Source organism: Mauremys reevesii, linkage group 3 (assembly GCF_016161935.1).
Source record: "Mauremys reevesii isolate NIE-2019 linkage group 3, ASM1616193v1, whole genome shotgun sequence".
In the NCBI taxonomy this organism is placed as follows: Eukaryota; Metazoa; Chordata; order Testudines; family Geoemydidae; genus Mauremys; species Mauremys reevesii.
In genome coordinates this window covers 202,943,324-202,965,906 of record NC_052625.1, presented here as the reverse complement: position 1 = coordinate 202,965,906, position 22,583 = coordinate 202,943,324, and the positions used below count along the sequence as shown (strand labels likewise).

Genomic DNA, 22,583 nt, shown 5'->3' with positions numbered 1-22,583 from the left:
CCAACCCCTCCACTCCACATGCAATGGATATGACAGAACTTATGCAGACAATGACCATACTGGACAAGGTCAAGCAGTAAGGGAGGCTAAAGGAAAGCCTTTTATAGTTATCTAGCTACCACCAAAGGTTTATTCCTAACTGCTGAGTCTGTTGCTTTACCAACAGACCGCACTAAACAGAATTCAAAGGTTGTGGGCCCACCGTCTTGTTAATGCAACGTGCTTTTCTGCACGTCTGCACTTGCTCAGTATTTATTTTTGGTCAAGGATTAGCCATGGAAACCACCACACTAGATGTATACAGTGAGCGTTTGGCTAGAAAACCACACTTTCAATATAGCTGCAAAGATCTGTACACTTTCTCAAGGGATGCTCTTTCAAATAAGCAGGGGATCTGGAAGTCACTAGGCTCCCAGCTCATCTGAACAACTGTCCCTTAATTATTTCAACCATGTTTAGCCCCATCCTATCACCCTCATTCACCCAATCTTCCTTAGTTCCCCTCCCTGGCCAAGTTGAGAGACTCTGACTCTGTTGGCTGGAGGTGACGTCTTGCTGTACACAGGGTCTGACCCTTTTATCTGCATAGAGTGTGGGTTCCCCAGCCTGCTCTAGGTGATTGCACCATCCATCTTGGTATCAGTGGGAACAACTGCCTGGAGATCCTATTGAGAACAGCACATGCAGAGAGAAGTTGATAGAGCAGCAAATCTTCAGCTACCTGCACATTTCATGCAACCCACGGTCCCGGCTATCAGTCAGGACTGAAACTGCATGGATGGGTTTCCAAAATCTGGGATTGTTTGGGTCAATCTGGGACTGTCACCAGCTCTTCCCACATCTGACTCCTCAAAAAGGGGTCTGTCATTGTCAAAATCAAATTAGATGCATGGGAACAAGCTGGAAAATCCTCCCTTCCTGCAGTGGTTGATACATGTTTTTTTCTTGAGCAGAGCAGTTCAGAGACATCAGCCACCGAGGCAGGAAAGAGAAGAGTCACTGACTTTCAGCAAAATAATACTAAAGAAACTAAACTCTTTGTGTCTGTAAGACTCCGTTAAATACGGTACTGGGAGAGTTTTTTGACTCGGTTTCAAAGGCCACATAAGTGTCTCTCATAAGAGAGTTGTGAAATTTTGTGTGTGTCACAAGTGGAAGAGAATAATAATCTTTTCCCTTCAAAAGAATGACAGAAAAAAAATCCTTAAAGAATAAAAGAGCTGGACTCATGGTTCATGTCTCAGCATAGCAGACTTCCAGCTCCCAGCACTAAGCATAGGAAATACGTACTGCCCAGACCACTCAGCGCTGCTCCTAACTATCTTAATGATATTCAGTAAGCTGATTATTTGTCCACCTCTCGTTCCTTTTAGCCAAGGAGCTCTAAGGCTACAATCCTGCCATGAGCTCAGCTTTGTAAACTCCAGTTTAGCCTCTCTTCACCCTGTATCCTTCGCTCTGTTTTACGCATGGAAAAACACATCTCTGGGAAGTCATTTGCCCAAGATTTCACAGCAGGTTTATGTCAGAGCTGGGACTAGAACCCAGGAGTCCTGGCTCCATCCCCTTAATCGCATCATAGGATCATGCTGCCCCTGGAGCAGGGAAGAGAACCCAGGAGTCCTGGCACCACCCCCTGCTCTCACCACTGCACCGCCCCTGGAGCAGGGAAGAGAACCCAGGAGTCCTGGCTCCACCCCCTGCTCTCACCACTGCACCGCCCCTGGAGCAGGGAAGAGAACCCAGGAGTCCTGGCTCCACCCCCTGCTCTCACTGCTGGAGCAGGAAGAGAACCCAGGAGTCCTGGCTCCACCTGCTCTGGAGCAGGGAAGAGAACCCAGGAGTCCTGGCTCCACCCCCTGCTCTCACCACTGCCCAGTGCCTGGAGCAGGGAAGAGAACCCAGGAGTCCTGGCTCCACCTGCTGCTCTCACCACTGCACAGCCCCTGGAGCAGGGAAGAGAAACCAGGAGTCCTGGCACCACCCCCTGTCCTCACCACTGCACCGCCCCTGTAGCAGGGAAGAGAACCCAGGAGTCCTGGCTCCACCCGCTGCTCTCACTGCTGGGCCGCGCTGCCCCGGAGCAGGGCCTGGAACCCAGGAGTCCCGCAGCCCGGTGCCCCGACCTTAGCCAGACCACTAGGCCCCGGGGACCCGCTGCCTTCACCCTATGTAAACAACAGTGCAACGCCCCTCCCCCCTTCCTTTCGCCCTACATCAAAGTGTCAATAAAGTTATTGAAATTGAAAAAAAAAAGATAGAGGCCGCTTCACCTATCGCGAGAACTGATCATCCCGCTCCAACGGACGCTCTCGCGAAAGTGCGAGAGGACTAGGCGGAAGTCTCGCGCGGTCTCCCTCTGCCCGCGAGAAGCGTGGGGGAAATCCCGGCTCGGCTGAGCAGCATGGGGAGCGGTGGGTTTGAGGCGGTTGTTTCCGCTCCACTCAGGTGCAAAGCGGCAGCTTCCTGAGACACTCCCGCCCCCGCGCGTGTTTATGGGCAGATTCGTCTCTCCCGGGGATGGAGGCGAATCTGCCGAAGCGGAAAGAAACGCGCAAGTCGCTGAGGATCAAAGTCATCTCCATGGGCAACGCCGAGGTGGGCAAGGTGAGGAGCGGTGGCAGCTGGGGAGGGGATTGGCTCCGATGGGAGTGACTGACAAGTGGGCTGTTCAATCGGATGTCTTGCCGTCTGTTGGCCTGTGAGGGAGGCAGCGGATTGGTTGAAAAGTTCGACTGACGCGCCGGTGAGTCAATCGAGACCCTCCTAAATTGGCCGTAGGCTGGTGGAGGCGGGGCATGACCGTTCATTACCCGGGGGGGAGCTTCTGAGTGGTGGTTTACTGCTGGAGGAGGCGGGGTGCTGACTCTGCCATTTCATTGGACCAGAAGGCCCGGGACTGTTCCTTCTATGCCCCTCCCCCTCGTGGGCGGGGCGTCCTGACGTCTCTGGCTTTAGGGCTCTGCTCTCCTGGTGCGGGGGGGAGGCGGGGGAGACTCTCCCTCTCTCAGAGCAGTACAGGGCCCATGACTCACATGCTGGTGCCCCCAGTGCTGGGCCCTGGGCAGGGAGCTGCGCCCGCCCGAGCGGACACCCCTGGGCGAGCGTCCTGGCCCCACCGGTGCCCTATTGCCAACTTCCAGCGATCAAAGATCATGAGTCGGACCCCCTCAGAAATCATGAGATTGGCCCCCAAATCACTGGATTTTTTTAAAGAAAAGATTTTCTCGGCCCGTCTCTTGATGTTTGAACTGCCCGTGCCCAGGGTGGGCGCGTGGGACCGTGGGTGTCGCCCGCTCTCCCGCATGGACAGGTGACACTGACTTTGGCCCCTGCCGCAGGAGCTCTCACCCCCACGTCTGCCCATCTCCTGCCCAGCAATTAATCCTGTTCTCTAGTCCCCTGCCAGTTCTGTCCCCACCCAACCCCCCTGACTTCAGTCCCCCAGCCCTCCTCATCACCACCCCATCAGTTCAGCCCTCCTACCCCATCGACCCCCACTGCCCTCAGTTCATCCGCCAGCACCAGCCCCCTCACCCCATTAGCCCCTGGCCATAGTTCAGCCCTCCCAGCCTCACCTCTGCTCCTCTTAGGATTCTTTACACTCCCCAGGCCTTGGGGCCTGCAGTCGGGTCCCCGCTCCTACTTCCCGGGCTGACAGTGGGAGCCTCTCCCCTCAGAGCAGGGGTTCCTAAACTCTTTTCCCCTGAGGCTCACTTGTGCAGCTGCAACAGGCATTGTGGCTCAGTATTAACACTTCCCACTGCAGCCAGGAGAGAGACTGAGGGGAACGGGGACTTGCCCAGGAGGGGGCCGTGATTAGAGCTGTTCAGGGGGTGGATGAACCATTAAACTGTGCCCCCCCCATCAGTGTATGCAGTTTGATATTGGCCCCTTCCACCTCACCCACCAGGCAGGCATTGCCCATGAGGCATGAGCAGTATCATCCCTGGCTAGCGGACGAAGTGCGGCACCAAAGAGGAAAGGAACTGGCCCAGGACAATTCAGTGGGTGACAAGGAATGGATCACTTGATGTCATATTCTGTTCATTCCCTCTGGGGCACCTGGGGTTGGCCGCTGTCGTAAGACAGGATACTGAGCTAGATGGACCTTTGGTCTGACCCAGTATAGCTGTTCTTATGTTCAGTGTTGTGTGTTTCGAGGGAGGGGTTTATTTTACAGCATAAGTCTTGTGGTATTTGGTGTCTTTCCTAAATCCCCACCTTCTGGAGCCATGTGAAAACGTGAGAATCCTCTTTTTTTCGCTGGAGATGTGACTCTGGATAGGGAGGGTTCTGGATTACTACAGGTGTCTGCATGCTGGGGCTCGCCAACCAGTTTAGGGTCTAACTGAAGGAATTTTCCCCAAGGTCAGATTGACAGAAACCTGGGGGGTGGGGAGGGTTCGCCTTCCTCTGCAGCATGGGGCACGGGTCACTTGCTGGTTTAAAGTAAAGTAAAGGGTGGAGTCTCTGAAACTTTAAGTCAGGCCTGCACAACATACGGCCCACGGGGGCTCGCTGTGCGGCACAAGAAGCAGAGTAGGTAGAAACCTCTTTGATCTTTGAATTCGATTAAAGGCCTCATCCTAGGGACGTCTCTGGGTGGGGTGCAGCAAGGTTGTGTGGTCCCCTGCCAGGCACACCAAACAACCCATATGCCTTATCACGTTACCAGGATGCATTCTTTCTACCATAAGAACGGCCGGACCGGGTCAGACCAAAGCTCCATCTAGCCCAGTATCCTGTCTTCTGACAGTGACCAATGCCAGGTGCCCCAGAGGGAGTGAACCTAACAGGCAATGATCAAGTGATCTCTCTCCTGCCGTCCATCTCCACCCTCTGACAAACAGAGGCTAGGGACACCATTCCTTACCCATCCTGGCTAATAGCTATTTATGGACTTAATCACCATGAATTTATCCAGTTCTCTTTTAAATCCTGTTATAGTCCTAGCCTTCACAACCTCCTCAGGTAAGGAGTTCCACAAGTTGACTGTGCACTGCATGAAGAAGAACTTCCTTTTATTTGTTTTAAACCTGCTGCCTATTAATTTCATTTGGTGACCCCTAGTTCTTGTATTATGGGAATAAGTAAATAACTTTTCCTTATCCACTTTCTCCACATCACTCATGATTTTATATACCTCTATCATATCCTACCCCCTTAGTCTCCTCTTTTCCAAGCTGAAGAGTCCTAGCCTCTTTAATCTTTCCTCATATGGGACCCTCTCCAAACCCCTAATCATTTTAGTTGCCCTTCTCTGAACCTTTTCTAGTGCCAGTATATCTTTTTTGAGGTGAGGAGACCACATCTGTGCACAGTATTCGATACCGTATCCCTTATGTGTGGTATCTCCAGTGCCCCATCTTGTCACCATCAAGTCAGATAGATTGTTGGCTCTTTCTATCTCTGGGTTTTGCACAGCTGCCCATCACCAGAGCATCTGAGCGCCTTCCATGGAAAATAGATTGGCAATAGCAAAGCCCCTAGTGGGCTTCAGAGATGCCCTGGCTCTTCTGCCTTCTTAATGTATATAAACTCTGCTCACAATCAGGTTTTTTATTTTAGTTGATTTGTTTGTTATGGGTCCCCACTCACCCTTCCAGGACAGTGACAATGTCTTCACTTGTGCAAAGTGTCATCGATGCCCATGGTGCTGTATACCAATAATGTGGTCAATAATAATGTGAAATAATACCTGCACATCTACCAACGTGATCTATGCTATCCTGTGCCAGCAATGCCCCTCTGCTATGTACAGTGGCCAAACTGGACAGTCTCTACGCAAAAGAATAAATGGACACAAATCTGACATCAGGAATCATAACATTCAACAACCAGTGGGAGAACACTTCAACCTCTCTAACCACTCAGTGACAGACTTGAAGGTGGCAATTTTGCAACAAAAAAACTTCAAAAACAGACTCCAAAGAGAGACTGCTGAACTCGAATTAATATGCAAATTAGATACAATTAACTTAGGTTTAAACAGAGACTGGGAATGGTTGGGTCATTACACTAATTGAATGTTAAGTCCTCCTCACACCTTCTATGCGTCATCTCGATTATCACTTCAAAGGTTTTTTTTCTCCTGCTGATGATAGCTCATCTCAATTGATTGGCCTCTTACAGTTGGTAGGGCTACTTCCACCTTTTCATGTTCTCTGTATGTATAAATATCTCCTGTCTGTGTGTTCCACTCTATGCATCCAAAGAAGTGAGCTGTAGCCCACGAAAGCTTATGCTGAAATAAATTTGTTAGTCCCTAAGGTGTCACAAGTACTCCTGTTCTTAATGTGAAACAACTTTCTCTGTGATATGGTGCGGACATGTTCGTACTCGCCTCTCTTCTTGTTTTAGAGCTGTATCATAAAGCGGTACTGTGAAAAGAGGTTTGTTCCCAAATACCTAGCGACGATAGGAATCGACTATGGCGTCACCAAGTAAGTACCCTTTTCTAGCTACTTTTAGGGGAAACCAATTGCAAGTGAAAAGCCATGTACCACGGTGGCTGTGTACATGTGCTAGGGCTCACCAATCAGTTCTGCATCTGACACTTACTGAAAAGAGCAGAAGTGAGTAAATGTAATATAAACTTGAGCGCTAGAGGGATCTTAAGAAAGAAGTCATGGCAACATGACATGATCTCTTACGTTCCTATATGTACCGTACTATTGCTATCTATGACCTTCAATGTGTATCATAAAATATACTGCATGTTCAGTGTGGCCAGGAAGATCTTATCTTCATCTGTTGACTATTGAGTGCTTTTTGATAGTAACATCACTGGCGTTTGAGGGCTTGAATTATATTATTGATTAGGTATGACCATCTTAAGATTGAGTGATCATTTCTTTTCAATGCTTTGGTCCCTTTCTGGTGTGTACAGAAATCAAGACGAGAGGGTCTCTTGTCCAGCTAAAGGTGATGGAAAGAGAGCAAGAGGTCTGACTGGCCTTTGTCCCCCTTTGTTGACTGGCTACCATGCATGACAGTTATTCGCCCACACAAGACCCCCTCTTGTATTTTTTTATCAAGCTAAAGTAGGGCGGTAAAAATGCCGTGGTCTTGCTGATTTGGTGATATTTTCTCTCTGAAGAACGGGACACCGTCAGATGGGAACTCTCTGGGAATCTCGTTGGGAGGGAGTCAGCTCTTTCATTGGTTCATGCTGTGTGAGCGTCAGACCCTTTCTGAATGCTTCTCATCTATCATTTCAGAGTGCAAATTAGAGATCGCGAGATTAAAGTGAACATCTTTGACATGGCTGGGCACCCCTTCTTCTATGAGGTAAGGGAGAAAGGGATTCTTCTCTGCAGCATGGTTAGGAATTAAATCAGTCTGTTTTGTCTCAGTGTGATTCTAGATTACTTCTGATCATATAGCTAGACATAAGCAGTAGGTAAGTGATGATAAGAGGCAGGTAGCAGAGAAGATCTGTAGGAAGCATAGATCAGCATAGTTGCAGCAGTTCGTACCCTGGCAGAGTGACTGCTTCGGGGGTTATAATTGTATTTCCTATATCCCCTGTTAAAGTGTTGTGCTGTGCAAGTGACATACTATGAATGAGCTCACACCGAGGGAGCAGATTGAAAAATATTGCTGCTTAAGCACATTTCCAGATTGCCTGTAGCAGAAGTGTGGGTACCGACATAAATCCATAACCCTGCCCTCCGTCACCGACCCAGCGCTTGCCGATCTGTAGTGGTGTAATGGAGGCAGCAGGGTGTAGTGGATGAAGAATGGGACTGGGAACCAGGAACTCCAGAATTTTAACCTTGGCAGGGCACCTGACTCACTGTGTGACCTTGGGCAAATCCAGTTAGGGCCCGAGCACCCGTAGCTTACACTGACTGTAACTGAGGCTGTGGGTGCTCAGTACTTCTGAAAATGGGTCCTAGGCCAGGTGGGCCTGGGAACCAAAAATAAGTGGATTCCCAAAAGTGCTTGACCTGAGGGACTTGCCCGAGGCCACAGAAGAGAGTCAGTGTCCAAGGTGACTACGTCCCAGGAATCTCTGGTGGCTCCTGGTACTGTGCTCATGGACCAGGCCTTGATCCTTCCCTGCCACAGATAACATTCCTGATCTGATTTATTACTTACACAGAGCCGTAAATGTGCATGTACAGTGCCTTGCTGTGCAGGTTACAGATTCCCTGCCCTGCGGCACTTACAGTCTAGAATAGTTTAACATGTATAACCCGCGCAGAGTGTGTTACGCATCCCCCTCTGTGCCTCATTCCCAGGGGATGTGAGTCACACAGAGCTTAGTTCTCTAGCCCTGGAGGGCCTTGGTCCTGTCACCAGTGTCAGCCGAGATGGCCTCCATCACGCTCATTCTCACTCTTTTTTTGTCCTGGGTAGGTTCGCAACGAGTTTTACAAGGACACTCAGGGGGTTGTCCTAGTGTATGATGTTGGCCAGAAGGAGTCATTTGATGCACTGGATGGATGGATGGCTGAGATGAAGCAGGAGCTTGGACCTCATGGAAACATGGAAAACATTGTCTTCGTTGTCTGTGCCAACAAGGTAAACCATGCTATGATGAAGAGAAGAGCCAGGAATTCCTGGCTGCAGCATGTTGAGCAGCAACTGCTCGGAGCCCCTGGGAATGAATTCAGTGTGCAAAGTGGGTGTTGGAACTGGCTAAGAGGCTAATCTGTGCACTACACACTAGTCGCCATGTTTACAGGATTTCCCAGCACCCTGATCTTGGGTCTTGCATGCAGATTCTGTTCATGATTTCAGAATCGTCATCTATTTCAATTCCCTCTCCTCCCGCTCAAGAAAATGTCGGCTTCCTCCCAAGGCTGTTCTGGGAAGTCTATCGCTGATGCCACAGTGAGATGTTAGAACAGGAGTCTGTGCCTTTGGGATCCAGGCAACCACAGCCCTCCAGGTAGCCCTGTTGCGACTGCTGTACCTGGATATGTGGGGTGTCTCCTTGCACCTGATTCCTTTTCTCTACTTTGTTGGGCTCAGATTGACTGCACCAAGCACCGCTGCGTGGATGAGAGCGAAGGGCGACTGTGGGCAGAAAGCCGGGGGTTTCTTTACTTTGAGACCTCAGCACAGACAGGAGAAGGAATCAATGAGATGTTCCAGGTAACTTGAAATGGCAGTGAAAAGGATGCAGGCCCCACATGTAACCTCCTTTTGCCAATAGAATGTTCATTAATTGCCGTGATCTATAGAATCTATTGACGGTTCATAATAAGGGCTGCATAATAAATCCACCTTTCTAGTCTGAGTCCAGCATATTGATAGCTCCTGTTTAGTAACAGCAATATTCAGAGAGAGGTTGATTTGGTTGCACGTCGAGGACTCCAGGCACACGGTTCCATAGCTGACAGAGAAGAGAGGCTTTTCTGCCAGATGTCATAGCACAGTACTAGCCATGTACTATAGGTAGGAGTGTCTTCTCTGTTCTGGCAGGCAACAGAGCGCTTCTGTTACAATGCTGCTTGTGTCAAGTTCTGTGGTTTGTGTCTGCTCTCTTAGAGCTTTGCGTGCATGCACTAAGAGTCAGCAAGCCCTTGTCACAACCTGTGTTTCAATATCCTCACAATGGCCTTATTGCCCATTGCAGACCTTCTATTCCGCAATTGTTGATCTGTGCGACAATGGTGGGAAACGCCCCACATCGAGCATGAGCGTCGGGTTCACCAAAGAGCAGGCAGACACCATTCGGAGGATCCGCAACAGCAAGGACAGTTGGGACATGTTGGGAGTCAAACCTGGAGCCACAAGGTAAAGGACACTTCAACATTCTCCTAGTTGTCTTTGATTAACAGCTACTACAGTTATAGATCTTATTTTATTTTTTTAAGGCCAGAAGGGACCCTTATGATTGTCTAGTCTGACTCCTGCAGAACACAGGCCAAAGCACCTCACCCTGTAATTTCTGCATCAAGCTCGTAACTTCTGTTTGAGCTAGAGCAGATCTTTAGAAAGACACTCAGGCTTCAAGGGATGGAGAATCCACCACAGACCTAGGGAATTTGTTTAGTTTGAACTTCCAAACATTGGATCCAAGGCTTAATCTTAATCTCTTCCCCATGTAGGTAGTTATAGGCCACCATGATCAAGTGGTCTTAACTTTCTCTTGGATAAACTAATTAGATTTGAGTTTCTGAAGTCTTTCGCTACAAGGCAGGTTTTCCAGATGTCACATCATTCTGGTAGCTCTCTTCTGAACCCCTTTCAGTTTTTTATCATCCTCTTTTAAGGTGTGGACACCAGAGCTAGACAAGTATTCCAACACTGGTCTCACTAATGGCATGATCGGAGGTAATACCACCTCCTTTTCTTGCAAATCATCGATGAAGATACTGTATTGAATAGCTCTGGGGCAAGAACAGATCCCTGTGGGACCCCACTCAAAGCACCTCCCTAAAATGATTCTCCATTTACAATATTTTTTTGCAATGTACCAGTTAGTGTTTAACACATTTAATATGAGCTACATTGATTTTTTTTTTTTAATTATTTTTTTTAGTGCTGATTTTTTTTTATCATAATGTCATGTGAGCCTAGGTCAAATGACGTACAGAAGCCCAAGTGTATTATGTTAACAGTTACTATATCAACCAAACTTGTAATCTCATAAAAAATAAGTTTATATACGACCTATTTTCCATAAAAGCGTGTTGACTTGGAATTAATGACGTTGCTATCCCTTAATTAACAAGAAACCTGGTAAGAGTTTCCAGCTGGAGAGGGAAAGTGGTTTGATTGGGAACAGAACCTATTTGAACACCTCCTATAGTACCTCTTATTTCTTCTGTGGCCTTGGGCAAACTGCTTAATCTCTCTCTGCCTCCATTTCCATGTCTATAAAACTGGAAGCGAAATACTTGCTTCACTAACATTTGTAAATCACTTCAAGCTCCTCCCATGGACTACACCTTGCCACCTTCGAAGTGCTAGGTAGCATTGTCCGTACTTTCCCCTGGGATGATGTAACGCTGGTCATCTAGATGGTGGATTTACCTGTGCAAAGTCCAACAATTGCAGCTGGTGCTAAGGACTTACACATCTTATAACACTAAACCCAGCAAGGCTGTTCCTGCCATTGTTACTGAGTAATACCAGCTTCGCTTGACTTGCCACATGTCAGATCAGAGTGAAGTAACCAGAAGACAGTGCGGTCCAGTGGTTTCGGGACTGGACTGGGGCTCAAGAGACCAGGCTTCTATTCCAGGCTGTGTCACTGGCCTGCTTTCCTGGCCACTTCACCTCTCTGAGCCTTCGTTTTCCCATCTGTTAAAATGGAGATCATTAGATTTGCCTCCATTGTCAAGTGCTTTGGCTCTACGGATGAAAAAAGCACTATAACAGATACAAATCTTTTGACTGTGTGCAGCTGGCAAGTGTACAATCTGTTGTCCTTTCTCGATACTTCTTTGTCCAGTTCAGTTTGTCTGACAGTAACACTTATGATCTCTCCAAGAGAGATGTTAAGATTTGTACAGCTGAAGCATCATCTTTCCCTTGCCCTCTGGCTGTAGGGAAGTTTTTGTACTGCCATAAAGCTGCTGTTTTCTCTACACACCTTGCAGGCAAGGACTTGGCATCACAATGCTTCTTTCTGTGCAAATTGCTGTTGTGTTTTTGGTTTTTTTCCCAAAAGCTGCAAGACTTCCCCTGTCTTCCTAAAGATGGCTGACTGCTGGTTGGAAGCGATCATTAGCACCCATCCTACAGAGTGTTGCAAGTGATTAGAGCAGGGGATTGAAAATTTGGGATTCCTGGCTCCTGCTGAGTGACCTGGACAAATCAACTCACCTCTGTCTCAGTTCCCTATCTGAAATTCCCAGAATATCTACCCCAGAAGGGTGCTGGGAGGCTCAGCAGATGTTTGTAAAGCACTCTGAGATCCTTAGCTGAAAGGTGCTGTACTAAAATGCAAAATGGATCATTTATTGTGCCCAAGAAGAGAACCTTACAGCTGCACCATTATGCATTCAAGTTTCAAATGACCCCTCCAAGTTGCTTCTGCTCTGGCAAAGTTCAGGACCTGCCATCCGCCAGGCACCTTAGCCCCCTGCATACATTAGTAGCTGTGCAGCAGGGGAAGGCGGGTGCTCACGCCGACATACGACGGCCAGGAGAAGCTGATCGTAAGGGAATTGCTGACTTCACTTGCTCCACAAGAGCCCTTCCCGCAACCTTAGTTCCTCCCTATCAGCTGACTGCTGTGAAGTGAGGTGACTAGGCACTTTGCTGTGAAGCTAAGTTCGTGCAGTCACCCCTCCAACACACAAGACACAGTATCTTCTCTTCAGTATGCAAATAGGATGCAGCCCAAGGTTTGTGCACCACTTAATTCCAGGGGCCTGCACTGGCCCTCTACCCCAAGGTGAACTGAGCTTGCACAAAAACATCTGCACATGCTGCATATATAGTCTGAAATGGTCATAACTCTTAAATCAAACCCAAGTTCCTTCAAAGCCATCTGCTGCTTCTATGAAAGGTTTCAGAGGGGTAGCCATGTTAGTCTGTAGCAGCAAAAACAACGAGGAGTCCTTGTGGCACCTTAGAGACTAACAAAGTTATTTGGGCATAAGCTTTCGTGGGCTAGAACCCCTTCATCGGATGCATGGAGTGGAAAATACAGTAGGCAGATTATAACACACACACGTACGTACAGTACAGTAACTCCTCACTTAACGTTGTAGTTCTGTTCCTGAAAAATGCAACTTTAAGTGAAATGATGTTAAGTGAATCCAATTTCTCCATAAGAATTAATGTAAATACGGGGGGTTAGGTTCCAGGGCAGCTTCCCCTACTCTGCAAGCACCAGGGGCCTGGGGCTCAATCCTCATCCCGCCCACTCCACCCCTTCCGCCAAGCCCACACTTTTGAGTCCTCGCTCCTCCCCCCTCCCTCCTGCCCGGGACAATCAGCTGGCTTGCTGCGTTGGGGAGGCAGGGGAGGGTGGGGGAGCCTGCACACCGAGTCCTTGCTCCTCCCCCCTCCCTCCAAAATGCTGCAAGACAGCTGATTGCTGCGGGCAGGAGGCGGGGGGTGGAGGGGGAAGGCGCTGATCTGCAGAGTCTGCTGGCGGGCGGGAGGCGCTGGGGGGAGGCGGCCATAGGGAGGCTGCCAGCTGTGGAGAAAGCAGGCAGCCAAACAACGTAAGAGTGGTGCATTGCACAACTTTAAATGAGTATGTTCCCTAACTGATCGGCTTAATGTTACTTCGTTGTTATGTTGCTGGACGACTTTAAGTGCAGAGTTACTGTACGTGAAAAGATGGGAGGGTCACTTCCTTGCCAAACTTCAGCTTGCAGAGCCCAGCTGGTCTGGCTGGAGGGCTGTTTGCAAACATCTGGGAAGAATGTATCTTTTCTTTCCACTTATCTTGTGCTGCGAAGCGGTCAGCATGCTTTTCCTAGCTTCCCGTCATAATTTACTTTCAGGCACAGTCCAAGCCTGGAGAATTTCAGCCTGAAAGGGGAAAGGTTTGGAAATTTATGAGCAACTGCAAAGAGCCGGGAGTGGGGAAGGTTAGAATGGGAACAGCTCTGTGCCTCCACTGCTCTTCTCCCTGCAGGGAGTGAGGGCTGATGGGGGCCTCCTAACATGGCAGCTGGGAGCAGTACGTAAAGGAAGGGCTCCGGACGTCACCCTCTTGCTGATGATTGTCTCGTCTCTCATAGGGACGAGGTGAACAAAGCCTATCGGAAGCTGGCAGTGCTGCTCCATCCGGACAAGTGCGTGGCTCCCGGCAGCGAGGACGCCTTCAAAGCTGTCGTCAATGCGCGGACGGCGCTTCTCAAAAACATCAAGTAGAGGCCGGAGCCGGAAAGCCCACCCTGGTGGACCCCAGGCCCACAGTTCCTGGAGAGCCAGTTGACCAGGGCAGCCCTCTCCTCCCCAGCACCCGGTACTGCCTTAGTGATGGAGACTAGGGGCCTCCTCCTGTGTCCACTAACTGCCGTTGGCCCTCGGTAGCTGCGTTTCACCATGTGCCAGTTTCTTGCTGCGTTGAGGGCTGAGCAGAGGAGCAGTGTCCCGGGCACCCAGCCTTGAGCAAGTTCCTAACGGAGTCTGAGGCCCAGCGTCAGGGTTGGCGGAAGCAGGTGCAGCGCCCCTGAAGCCAGTGGTGTTGCACTAGTTCTCACCAACAATGGATTTGGCCCCCGTCTTGTTTCAGGTGAATTCTTGAATGCAGTCTCCCCGGCTAGGCATTACCGGACCTTGAGGCTTCTCCTGAGATGAGTGGGAGGGGCTGGCTTCGAGCGCATCGCTGTGGCTGTTTATCCCAGTGCTAAAAACAGCAAGAGCAATCTGGCCTACCCCAGCACAAACAAGTCCCGTGTTCTGTGGCCTGAATCGTCATCTTACAGCAGCGGCTCTGTGTTTGCTCTAGATTCAGAGGCAGGACGCCGGCAGAGGCAGCTACAAATACTTCTGAGGTTCAGGGAAACTCAGGTTATGGCCCCTGATTCCTTGAAACTAGTAGAGAATGTCAGTGACCTCTGTGTTAGACACATGGGATCAGGGGCTGACTTCTTGGTCACAACAGGACATAAGCCTGCCCATTTCCTGGCCTCTTAAGTAAGGGCCCGATATGGAACTTGGATGGGCAGTGAATTGTCCCTGGTGGGAGAGAACCCTTCTCCGGCCAGACTGGGAAGCACTATCGCTGGGGAGGGGAGGGCAGAGGAATGCAGCTTCTCGAATGTGGCTTGAGTGCAGAGGCCTTTGCTCTTTGTGCCTATGCCAAAAGCCCAGCGAATTCACTAAAGAGAGCACAGCGGGGATGAAATCAGGGACGTGTTTGTTTAAAACCAAATGCCACGCGCCTGTGGGCTGACTGTCTGCAGGGAGAGGCTGAGCGCAGTGCACCAGGGAATCCTATGCCCTAAGATTTGACTTAAAACAATATTCACCCCTGGCGCACCTGAGCTTGCTCCAGATTCCTGTTTCAGCAGAGTGGGCCTGAAATGCTGAGCACCCTAAGCTCCGGTTGACTTCACAGGGAGCAGAGTGCTCAGCTTCCCTCAGGATCAAGCCCTCTCCTGTTTGGCACGTCTAGGAAATGGCCCTTGAGACTAAATTATTTCATAGGGACGAGCCAATTCTCTGTTTCCTCGTGTGCTGAGCAGTAACACCTGTCCTGAGTCTGCAGAAGTCAAAGGCAGTCTGACTTTCACAGCAAAAAGCTTAGTTATTTCTCTGTCTCTGAGCCAGGCTGCAGAAACTTCACTCCTGGAAATACTAAACCCAACAGGAGAGATGTGCCTGAGGAAAGATTAAGGATTAAATGGTGCTTAAACCTGCCTGGGGAGGAAAGGGTGCAAGGAACTCTGTCGTCCTCATCCCTCTGCGCCAGCATTGCTGCTCAAATAGCAGGAACGATCTCTGTCCTTCTCCCCTCTCAGATTGCAAGTTGCTGGGGGCTCGGGCACCAGCCCTGCATGGGTAGGGCTGCAGATCCGGCATCTGCTGCGGGCAGGCTGCGTTATTGGGAAGGGCACACTGCCGCCCGCGTACAGCCACTCCCACCGCTCCCCGAAGGCAGGCTCAAGGCCACAGGCCAGCCCAGAAGAAACACTGCAGGATTTGCCCCATTCACTATGATCCTAGAGCCTGGGAGGCTTCCAGCTCTGTTGTCACTAAGCGGAGGCCAGATGTTCTTCCTGTGGTCACACCTGGATAATGATGGCATGAATGTCCCTACGAATATGACAAGGCCCATCTACCCAGTGTTGTCATCCTTGCCATATCCTCCCAGTTACAGCCTGAAATCTCCCACCACAGGCTTTCTCTGGCTCGCTGAAATAACCTTAGCAGAGTGGGACGCACAGGCTCTGCAGCTGCTTAAACCTCCCATCTGTGTCTCTGGCCCTCCACAGACTTGGCATGGTGCTGATTAAGATACCAGTGGGTACAGGCCCGTCCTGATGGGGTTGTTCAATGAACAGCGTGCCCCCACAGCCCTTGCACGAAGGATGAGGAAACTGACACAGTGAGGAATTCTTTCAGGAAAATACAGGCCCAGGTTTTGTTGTGCACCTCTGGAAACAGAGCCCCTTCTTTTGGCACCCAAGCCTTGCACACTTTGTTCATTCCCTTTAAAATTCCTCCACTACAAATCTGCATGCAAGGAATGCAGCTTCCTAGGGGTACCAGAGCAAATGGGGTTAGGACATTTGTGAGACTGGAGGTGCGTGCTTGTGACGGTGCTGGAAATAGCAATCATCTCTGGTCAGGCTTCTCCTAGGGGAGAGAAACCATTGCACTCATTTTATGATGGTGTGAAGGGAATGCTTTAGCTCTCACGAAATGTCCAGGGTGAGACTTCCAAGCCAAAAATGAGAGCACCACCTGTTGTATATTGATCCACCTGTGCACTTTAAACTTTGACACTGTATCATATGTTGTGTGGAGAGTAGGCTTTGCTTGTGGGTATATTTTCTCTCACTTCAAATAAGTCTCTCCCCCTGCTTAACCTGTTAGATTAGAAGGTCAGTCTTCTGACCATTGTGAATGTTGTGCAAGATAAAATTGGCATAAACCCGGGTGCAGCTTCTTTGTATTTTCACATGCTGTTTTCTTTGTCTTGCATATTGTGTTGCATTCTGGGCATCTCATTTAGTGAGAGTTCTCCTGACATCATGACCTAATTCTTACAAGGCTGCTGTCAGTAGTTTAGGCTCAGAATTTGGCCATTGCGCTCTTCCTGAGAAACTATAGCCATGGTTTTTGCTGGAACCACACACAAAGCTGTGAGCTCCCCCTATGGGTCTGCAGCAGCTAATCAGCTTTCTTCCTTGCATTTCCATGGGTGCCATATCTAGAAAAGGACAATCAGTAGGGGACAGAGGCTTGAAGCTATGAAAGTATTGAACAGTGGGAAATAAAAGCAAATTAAAGACAAATTCCACACACGCATCCCCACAATAGAGTTTTCCATTCTTAAAATCCATTATTTCATGCAGCTGGTGCAATTCAAGACATCCTTTCCCTCTCACTTTCAAGGCAACTTTTCTGTCTCTCCCCTCAGTGCTGTCAAAGGCAATTTAAAGGTTGATTTTTTTTGTTTTGTTTGTTTGGCTGTGAATTTCATAAGACTACATTATTTTGATCTACACCAGGTTTCTGATGCCAGATTGCAGGGAGATTGGGCGGGGGGATGGGGGGAGAGAGATCTGCTGAGAAGCAGCTGTTATACTTCAGACATATAAATAATCATTTGAGACATTGCTCCATAAGGTTAACTTTTATTTTTAAATTTGCAACATTTCTTCTCTCTGAAAGCAAATTCAAATGTTACGGGCCAGATCCTGTGCTGGTGTTAAATCAACACTGGAGTATGTGGAGCTAGGTCAATCTATATTCTTAAGCTCTTTGGACGCCTCCTCATCTCCCATGCTAAGGAAACCATGTGATTCTGGCTTCAAACCTAGTTCTCTGTGTATTTTCCAGGAAGGAAGGATAAATAATTCTGCTGCTGGATGGTGCAATTCTAAGCCATAAAGGCCAACTTCTAGGAAGAGTCTTGTTAATGGCTGATTGTTGTTCAGAAATACTTCCTATGTTCAGGGATGCACTTACCCCTTCTGGTGTGTTGGATATATAAACTGTGAATGCACTGTGTTTTACTCTTATAAAAATACCGTTTATTCTACTGGTTGAATTTATGTCTGCTTTTGTTGTTTACTGGAAACACTGAAATGACCCTACGCATGCATGTCTTGTCTAGAAACTTGATGTACTTTTAAGCTGTGTATTTTTATAAAGCAAAACTGAATTTAAAACAAAAGAAGCACTGTGTATTTCTCCGACCCACTGTAAACTATCCTAGTGAGAAAGTTCTTTACTGTTCATGTTTGATTGCAGTTCAAATCACTTCTAACACCCCTCTTTTCTGCGCCACTGCTGAGCTGACACTGCCAGGTTTGATGGTGATAAATGTTTGCTAGGTCTAGCATAAAACTTAATACTGAACTTGGCTTTGTGGGCAACAGAGGGCTCTGAACAGAGGTCTCTACACTAGGGAGAGGCTAAATTCCCCTGTGCCTATAAATCTATGGTCTGAGCCTTCTTACATAAAGCTAAAGGAATAATATGTCTTTTGAACACTTACTTATTTTAGGGTTTTATACTGATCATAGAATATCAGGGTTGGAAGGGACCCCAAGAGGTCATCTAGTCCAACCCCCTGCTCAAAGCAGGGCCAATCCCCAGATCCCTAAATGGCTTCCTCAAGGATTGAACTCACAACCCTAGGTTTAGGGGGGCCAATGCTCAAACCACTGAGCTATCCCTTGCTTTCATCACTGGAGCATCTGAGCCCCTTCCACATAAAATCACTAATGAAACCCTGCGTGAACTTCATGGAGTCTCTAGCACATCTCCTTTTTAGTGGTCAAAATTCTGCTTAGAATAGGTTTGTGGGTTCTTCCTTTTCTTTTGGGGGGGGGGAAGGAGGGAGGGGTGGAGTTGGTCGAGGTTTGGGTATAAACAGGGTGTTTGATTTATGAGCATTACAGAGTAGAGTTTCTTTCTCAAAGAGGAAGGCTTTGCAACGTAGGTCAGTGAGAGTCTGAATTTGCCTGCTTTCCTCTGGAAAGTTGTTCCTTAGCGGGATCCCCTTGCTAAAGAATGCTTTGTCCTAGGCTGTGGGAGCTGCATTGTCCCAGAGGAACACAGCTGCCATGGTAGTTCATAGATGGAAATTTGGTCTTTGGTTGAAGCTAGAGTTAGCTTGATGAATTGCTTTGAAAATGAGAACTCAGACCTTAAACTGGTGTATCAGAAGCTGACGGGGAGCCGCTGGGGAAACTTGAGCACATGCCTGATGTGCTCACAATGGCCTCAGTCATGGAGAAGGCAGAGAGTTTGTTCATAATCTTCACATTCAGCTTTAGATGCAAAGAATTACCATAATCCAACCCAGAGGTGCAAACGCCTGGAGCCCTGGGGCCAGGCCCTCATTGGGGATGAAGTTTCCTAGCAAGCTGGAGGTAAAGAAGGCATTTTTTTAAAACTGATGCTACCTGGTTATCCAGGAAGCAAATAGGATCCTGAGGCACCCACCACTTTGACCAACGGGGGCTGTGAGTCTTCAATGGAAGATGGAGACAACGACTTGGCCAGCTCTTGGAAGTATTTCTCCTTTCCACCCAGCATCACTTTGGTCTTGCCCAGGTTCAGCTTGAGCCACCTGCTCTTCATCCAGGAGCTGATCTCTTGTAGGTGTGCTGACATTTTAGTAGTGGTGGTGACTGCATGAGCTGAGAATGGGCTATCTAGTTGAGTGGCAGTGGCAGCATACTCTTGTTGTCTAAGCCCGTAGCTTGCCCTGAAGTGTCATTCTGTGTGATAGCTGCTAGGTTTTTCCATCCAAGAGTTACCCTGTCCTCCAGGTCTAATTTTAATTTTAGATTATTTTTATTCTTTTGTTGTTTCCCTTAAAGTCCCAGTGAGAGAGCATAGGAGATCTGCAAACCCTTTGTAGCATCAGTTCTGCCTCTAGAGCTTTGATGGGATAGGATACAGGCAACGTGATTGAAACATATACATCACTACACCTGCTGCATCATTCACTTTCCATGATGCAGTGGGGTTGGAACAGGAGGATTTATAGATCTGGTGCATCACCCCACAGGGTGTGAAACCAAATATATTATTTAGCTGAAAAACACAATCATGTTATGTAGATCAAGGTTGCATCAGGGTCTGCTTTGTGACAGGAGTCACTACCCTTTCTATATAAAACACTCATGCCATTTTCTAAGAAACTAAACACAGAATGTTCCAATTGCATTGTCCCCGTGGGAGGCTTGAGGTGTACAACATTGATCTACCCTGAATAACAACTGTTCAGAAATCATATTCAAGGCAATGGGTTACCTATTGTCGGACCCTTTCTGCAAAGAAAATACTCCTGATGAGATCAAACCCACTTGGCATTGACTTATTTCTGTTCCTACTGAAGTCAGTGGGGAAAATCACCTTGACTTCAGTGGGAGCAGAGGTAGACCAACACTAAGAACTTCAGAAAATCCCATCTAGGACTGTGATATGTCACTATCCAGCTGCTATTTACTGCAATACCTATTTTGTGGGCCCACTATTAGTTCCTAGAGAGACATGATTGCTTACCCCATAACTGAATGTTTTCACTGGTAGGGAACAGGTAGAAATATCTTCCCTGCCCCTATGCAGTTGGGAGCCCCAAAGCTGGGGAATGTAGCATGCTTCGTGAATGCTGCTTCCAGATCCAAATCCACCCTATCACTTTTCTCTTGAACTACGGCTCATCAGCCTCCAATTAACCTCGGTCACCATTGATGTTACTATTACACCACATGTAAATGCAACCAAAAGAACCTTATTTATTCTGGAGAGGTTTGTCTTGAAGAGGTCCTGAGAAGGGGCTAGGTTGCTGCTGTGGGTTCTTCTGACTGGCCTTGGGAAATCACATTCAAAGCTGACTGTAAAACGATACCAGTTAAATGAGTTTGGGGATCTCAGCACTGTCCCTAGTCATCCTCTGTCCCTGGAATAAAAACCTCCACCAAACCGCCTAACATTTGCAGACCTTTCTTTAGGACTGGAGTAGCAGGAAGAGCTGCAGGTCAGGACTGAGGGCCATCAGCAAAGCTGGGCAGGGGAACCAGGAGTGGAATAGCTAGGGAGGGCTGTAGGTCAGGATTGAGGTTGGTTAGCCAAATTGCATAGAAAAGGTAAGTGTACTCAGTGATTCGGTGTCCAGAGAATTTGCACATATTCCACTCTTTACCTTCTCTTTACTTGAGAAATGTACCCCAGCAACTAAAGGTAAGTCTACACATAAAAGGCCGTTGGCGCAGCTGTGCCACTGTAGCACTTAAGTGTAGACGCTACCTACGCCGACGGGAGGGATTCTGCCATCTGCATAGATAATCCATCTCCCTGATGATAGGATTGGTATGTCTACACATAAAAGGCTGTCGACACAGGGATTTAGGTCAGTTTAACAATGCGGCTCAGGGATGTGGATTTTCCACACCCCTGAGTGACGTGGTTATATCGACCTGGTTTTCTAATGTAGACCCAGCCTGAGCTTTCATTAAACCTTGAAAACAAATCAACTATAAACCAGTGCAGTGCTGTCTGCCCGAGTCCACACACAGCCTGAAACAATCACTCTAAGAGGTGTCAGCTGTCCCATTCGTCCAATCTGAAACCTAAGGATAATGTAAAAGTCCACATTGCTAACTATTTCACTGCTGATCACTTTAGCAGAACCTCCAGCTAATGTGCTTATCCAGCTCTCCCTAAGTGCTTTCAGTTCCTTTCCAGGTACCTCTCCAGGTGCTAAAAGCCCCAGTTACAAAAGCCTGCAGTTTATACAGTGCAGCTATATGTTGTCAGTACAGAAATCTGCAGGGAATCAAAATAGAAACTCGAGTATCAGAGGGGGAGCCATGTTAGTCGAGATCTGTAAAAGCAGCAAAGAGTCCTGTGGCACCTTATAGACTAACAGACGTATTGGAGCATGAGCTTTCGTAGGTGAATACCCACTTCGTCAGATGCATGTGGTGGAAATTTCCAGAGGCAGGTATAAATATGCAGGTAAGAATCAGTCTAGAGATAACGAGGTTAGTTCAATCAGGGAGGATGAGGCCCTGTTCTAGCAGTTGAGGTGTGAACGCCAAGAGAGGAGAAACAGCTTTTGTAGTTGGCTAGCCATTCACAGACTACGATGAGGTAATGCTCACCTGACTCTGAACGGGGGAGCAAAGCCAAGAGGTAAGAAAGAACATGATAAAAGGGAGAGACGTTTGCCATGCTCTTCCTCTGTCTTTCACCTACATCAACAGACACCACACCAAGCAACTGAAGCACTGGTCAAAAGGGAGAGCCTGGCTGCAGGGCAACCAGCCAGTCTGTGGTGAGAAGCATCTAAGTTTGTAAGGGCACTGAAAGTGTTAAGATCACCTTAGAATTCGTTTTGCTTTTATTTTATTTGACCAAATCTGACTTGTTATGCTTTGACTTATAATCACTTAAAATCTAGCTTTGTAGTTAATAAATACATTTGTTTATTCGACCTGAAGCAGTGCATTTGGTTTGAAGCATGTCAGAGACCCCCCTTGGGAGAACAAGCCTGGTACATATCAATTTCTTTATTAAATTGACAAACTTATATAAGCTTGCAGCACCCAGCGGGCATAACTGAACACTACAAGGTGGAGGTTCCTAGGGTTGTGTCTGGGACCGGAGATATTGGCTAGTGTCATTCGGTTGCACAATCCAAGGAGCAGCTTACATGCCAGAGGCTGTGCGTGAACAGCCCAGGAGTGGGGGTTCTCACAGCAGAGCAGGGTAAGGCTGGCTCCCAGAGACAAGGATTGGAGAGGCCTAGCAGATCACCAGTCCAGATAACACCAGAAGGTAATGTCACACTGGGAACTTCTCCATCTGGTGTGTAAGGATTATCTGTCACTCATCCTCCTGTCCCTTGACCAGGAGAAGGGGTTTGATAGGGTGGATCACAGGTATCTTATGGGCACTTTAGGGGCATTTGGCTTCGGGCCTTGCTTCGTGGGGTTCCTCCAGGTGCTGTGCATCTCTGC

At 48.2% G+C, this 22,583-nt stretch overlaps 2 protein-coding genes across 5 annotated transcripts in view; one reads left to right on the top strand and one right to left on the bottom strand.

Moving 5' to 3' along the window:
• The window catches only part of EFR3B (EFR3 homolog B), a 172,133-nt gene extending 169,745 nt beyond the window's left edge, over positions 1-2,388 (bottom strand). The window contains exon 1 of the mRNA XM_039529185.1: positions 2,274-2,388. The gene's annotated coding sequence lies outside the window, so the exon portion shown is untranslated. The remainder of the gene's footprint in view (positions 1-2,273) is intronic.
• An 86-nt stretch (positions 2,389-2,474) lies between these two features.
• DNAJC27 (DnaJ heat shock protein family (Hsp40) member C27) lies at positions 2,475-17,667 on the top strand. 4 transcript variants are annotated; one of them, XM_039529192.1, is made up of 7 exons: positions 2,475-2,607; positions 6,364-6,446; positions 7,224-7,293; positions 8,368-8,532; positions 8,986-9,108; positions 9,593-9,753; positions 17,443-17,667. In XM_039529192.1, exons 1-7 carry the CDS (start codon positions 2,521-2,523, stop codon positions 17,453-17,455), a joined length of 702 nt encoding a protein of 233 aa, XP_039385126.1. In that variant the 5' UTR covers positions 2,475-2,520; the 3' UTR covers positions 17,456-17,667. The 4 variants fall into 4 exon arrangements, with proteins under 4 accessions (XP_039385126.1, XP_039385124.1, XP_039385125.1 ...); XM_039529190.1 differs by having other exon boundaries at positions 13,668-17,667; XM_039529191.1 differs by having other exon boundaries at positions 2,481-2,598; positions 13,668-17,667.
• The last annotated feature ends 4,916 nt before the right edge of the window (positions 17,668-22,583 follow it).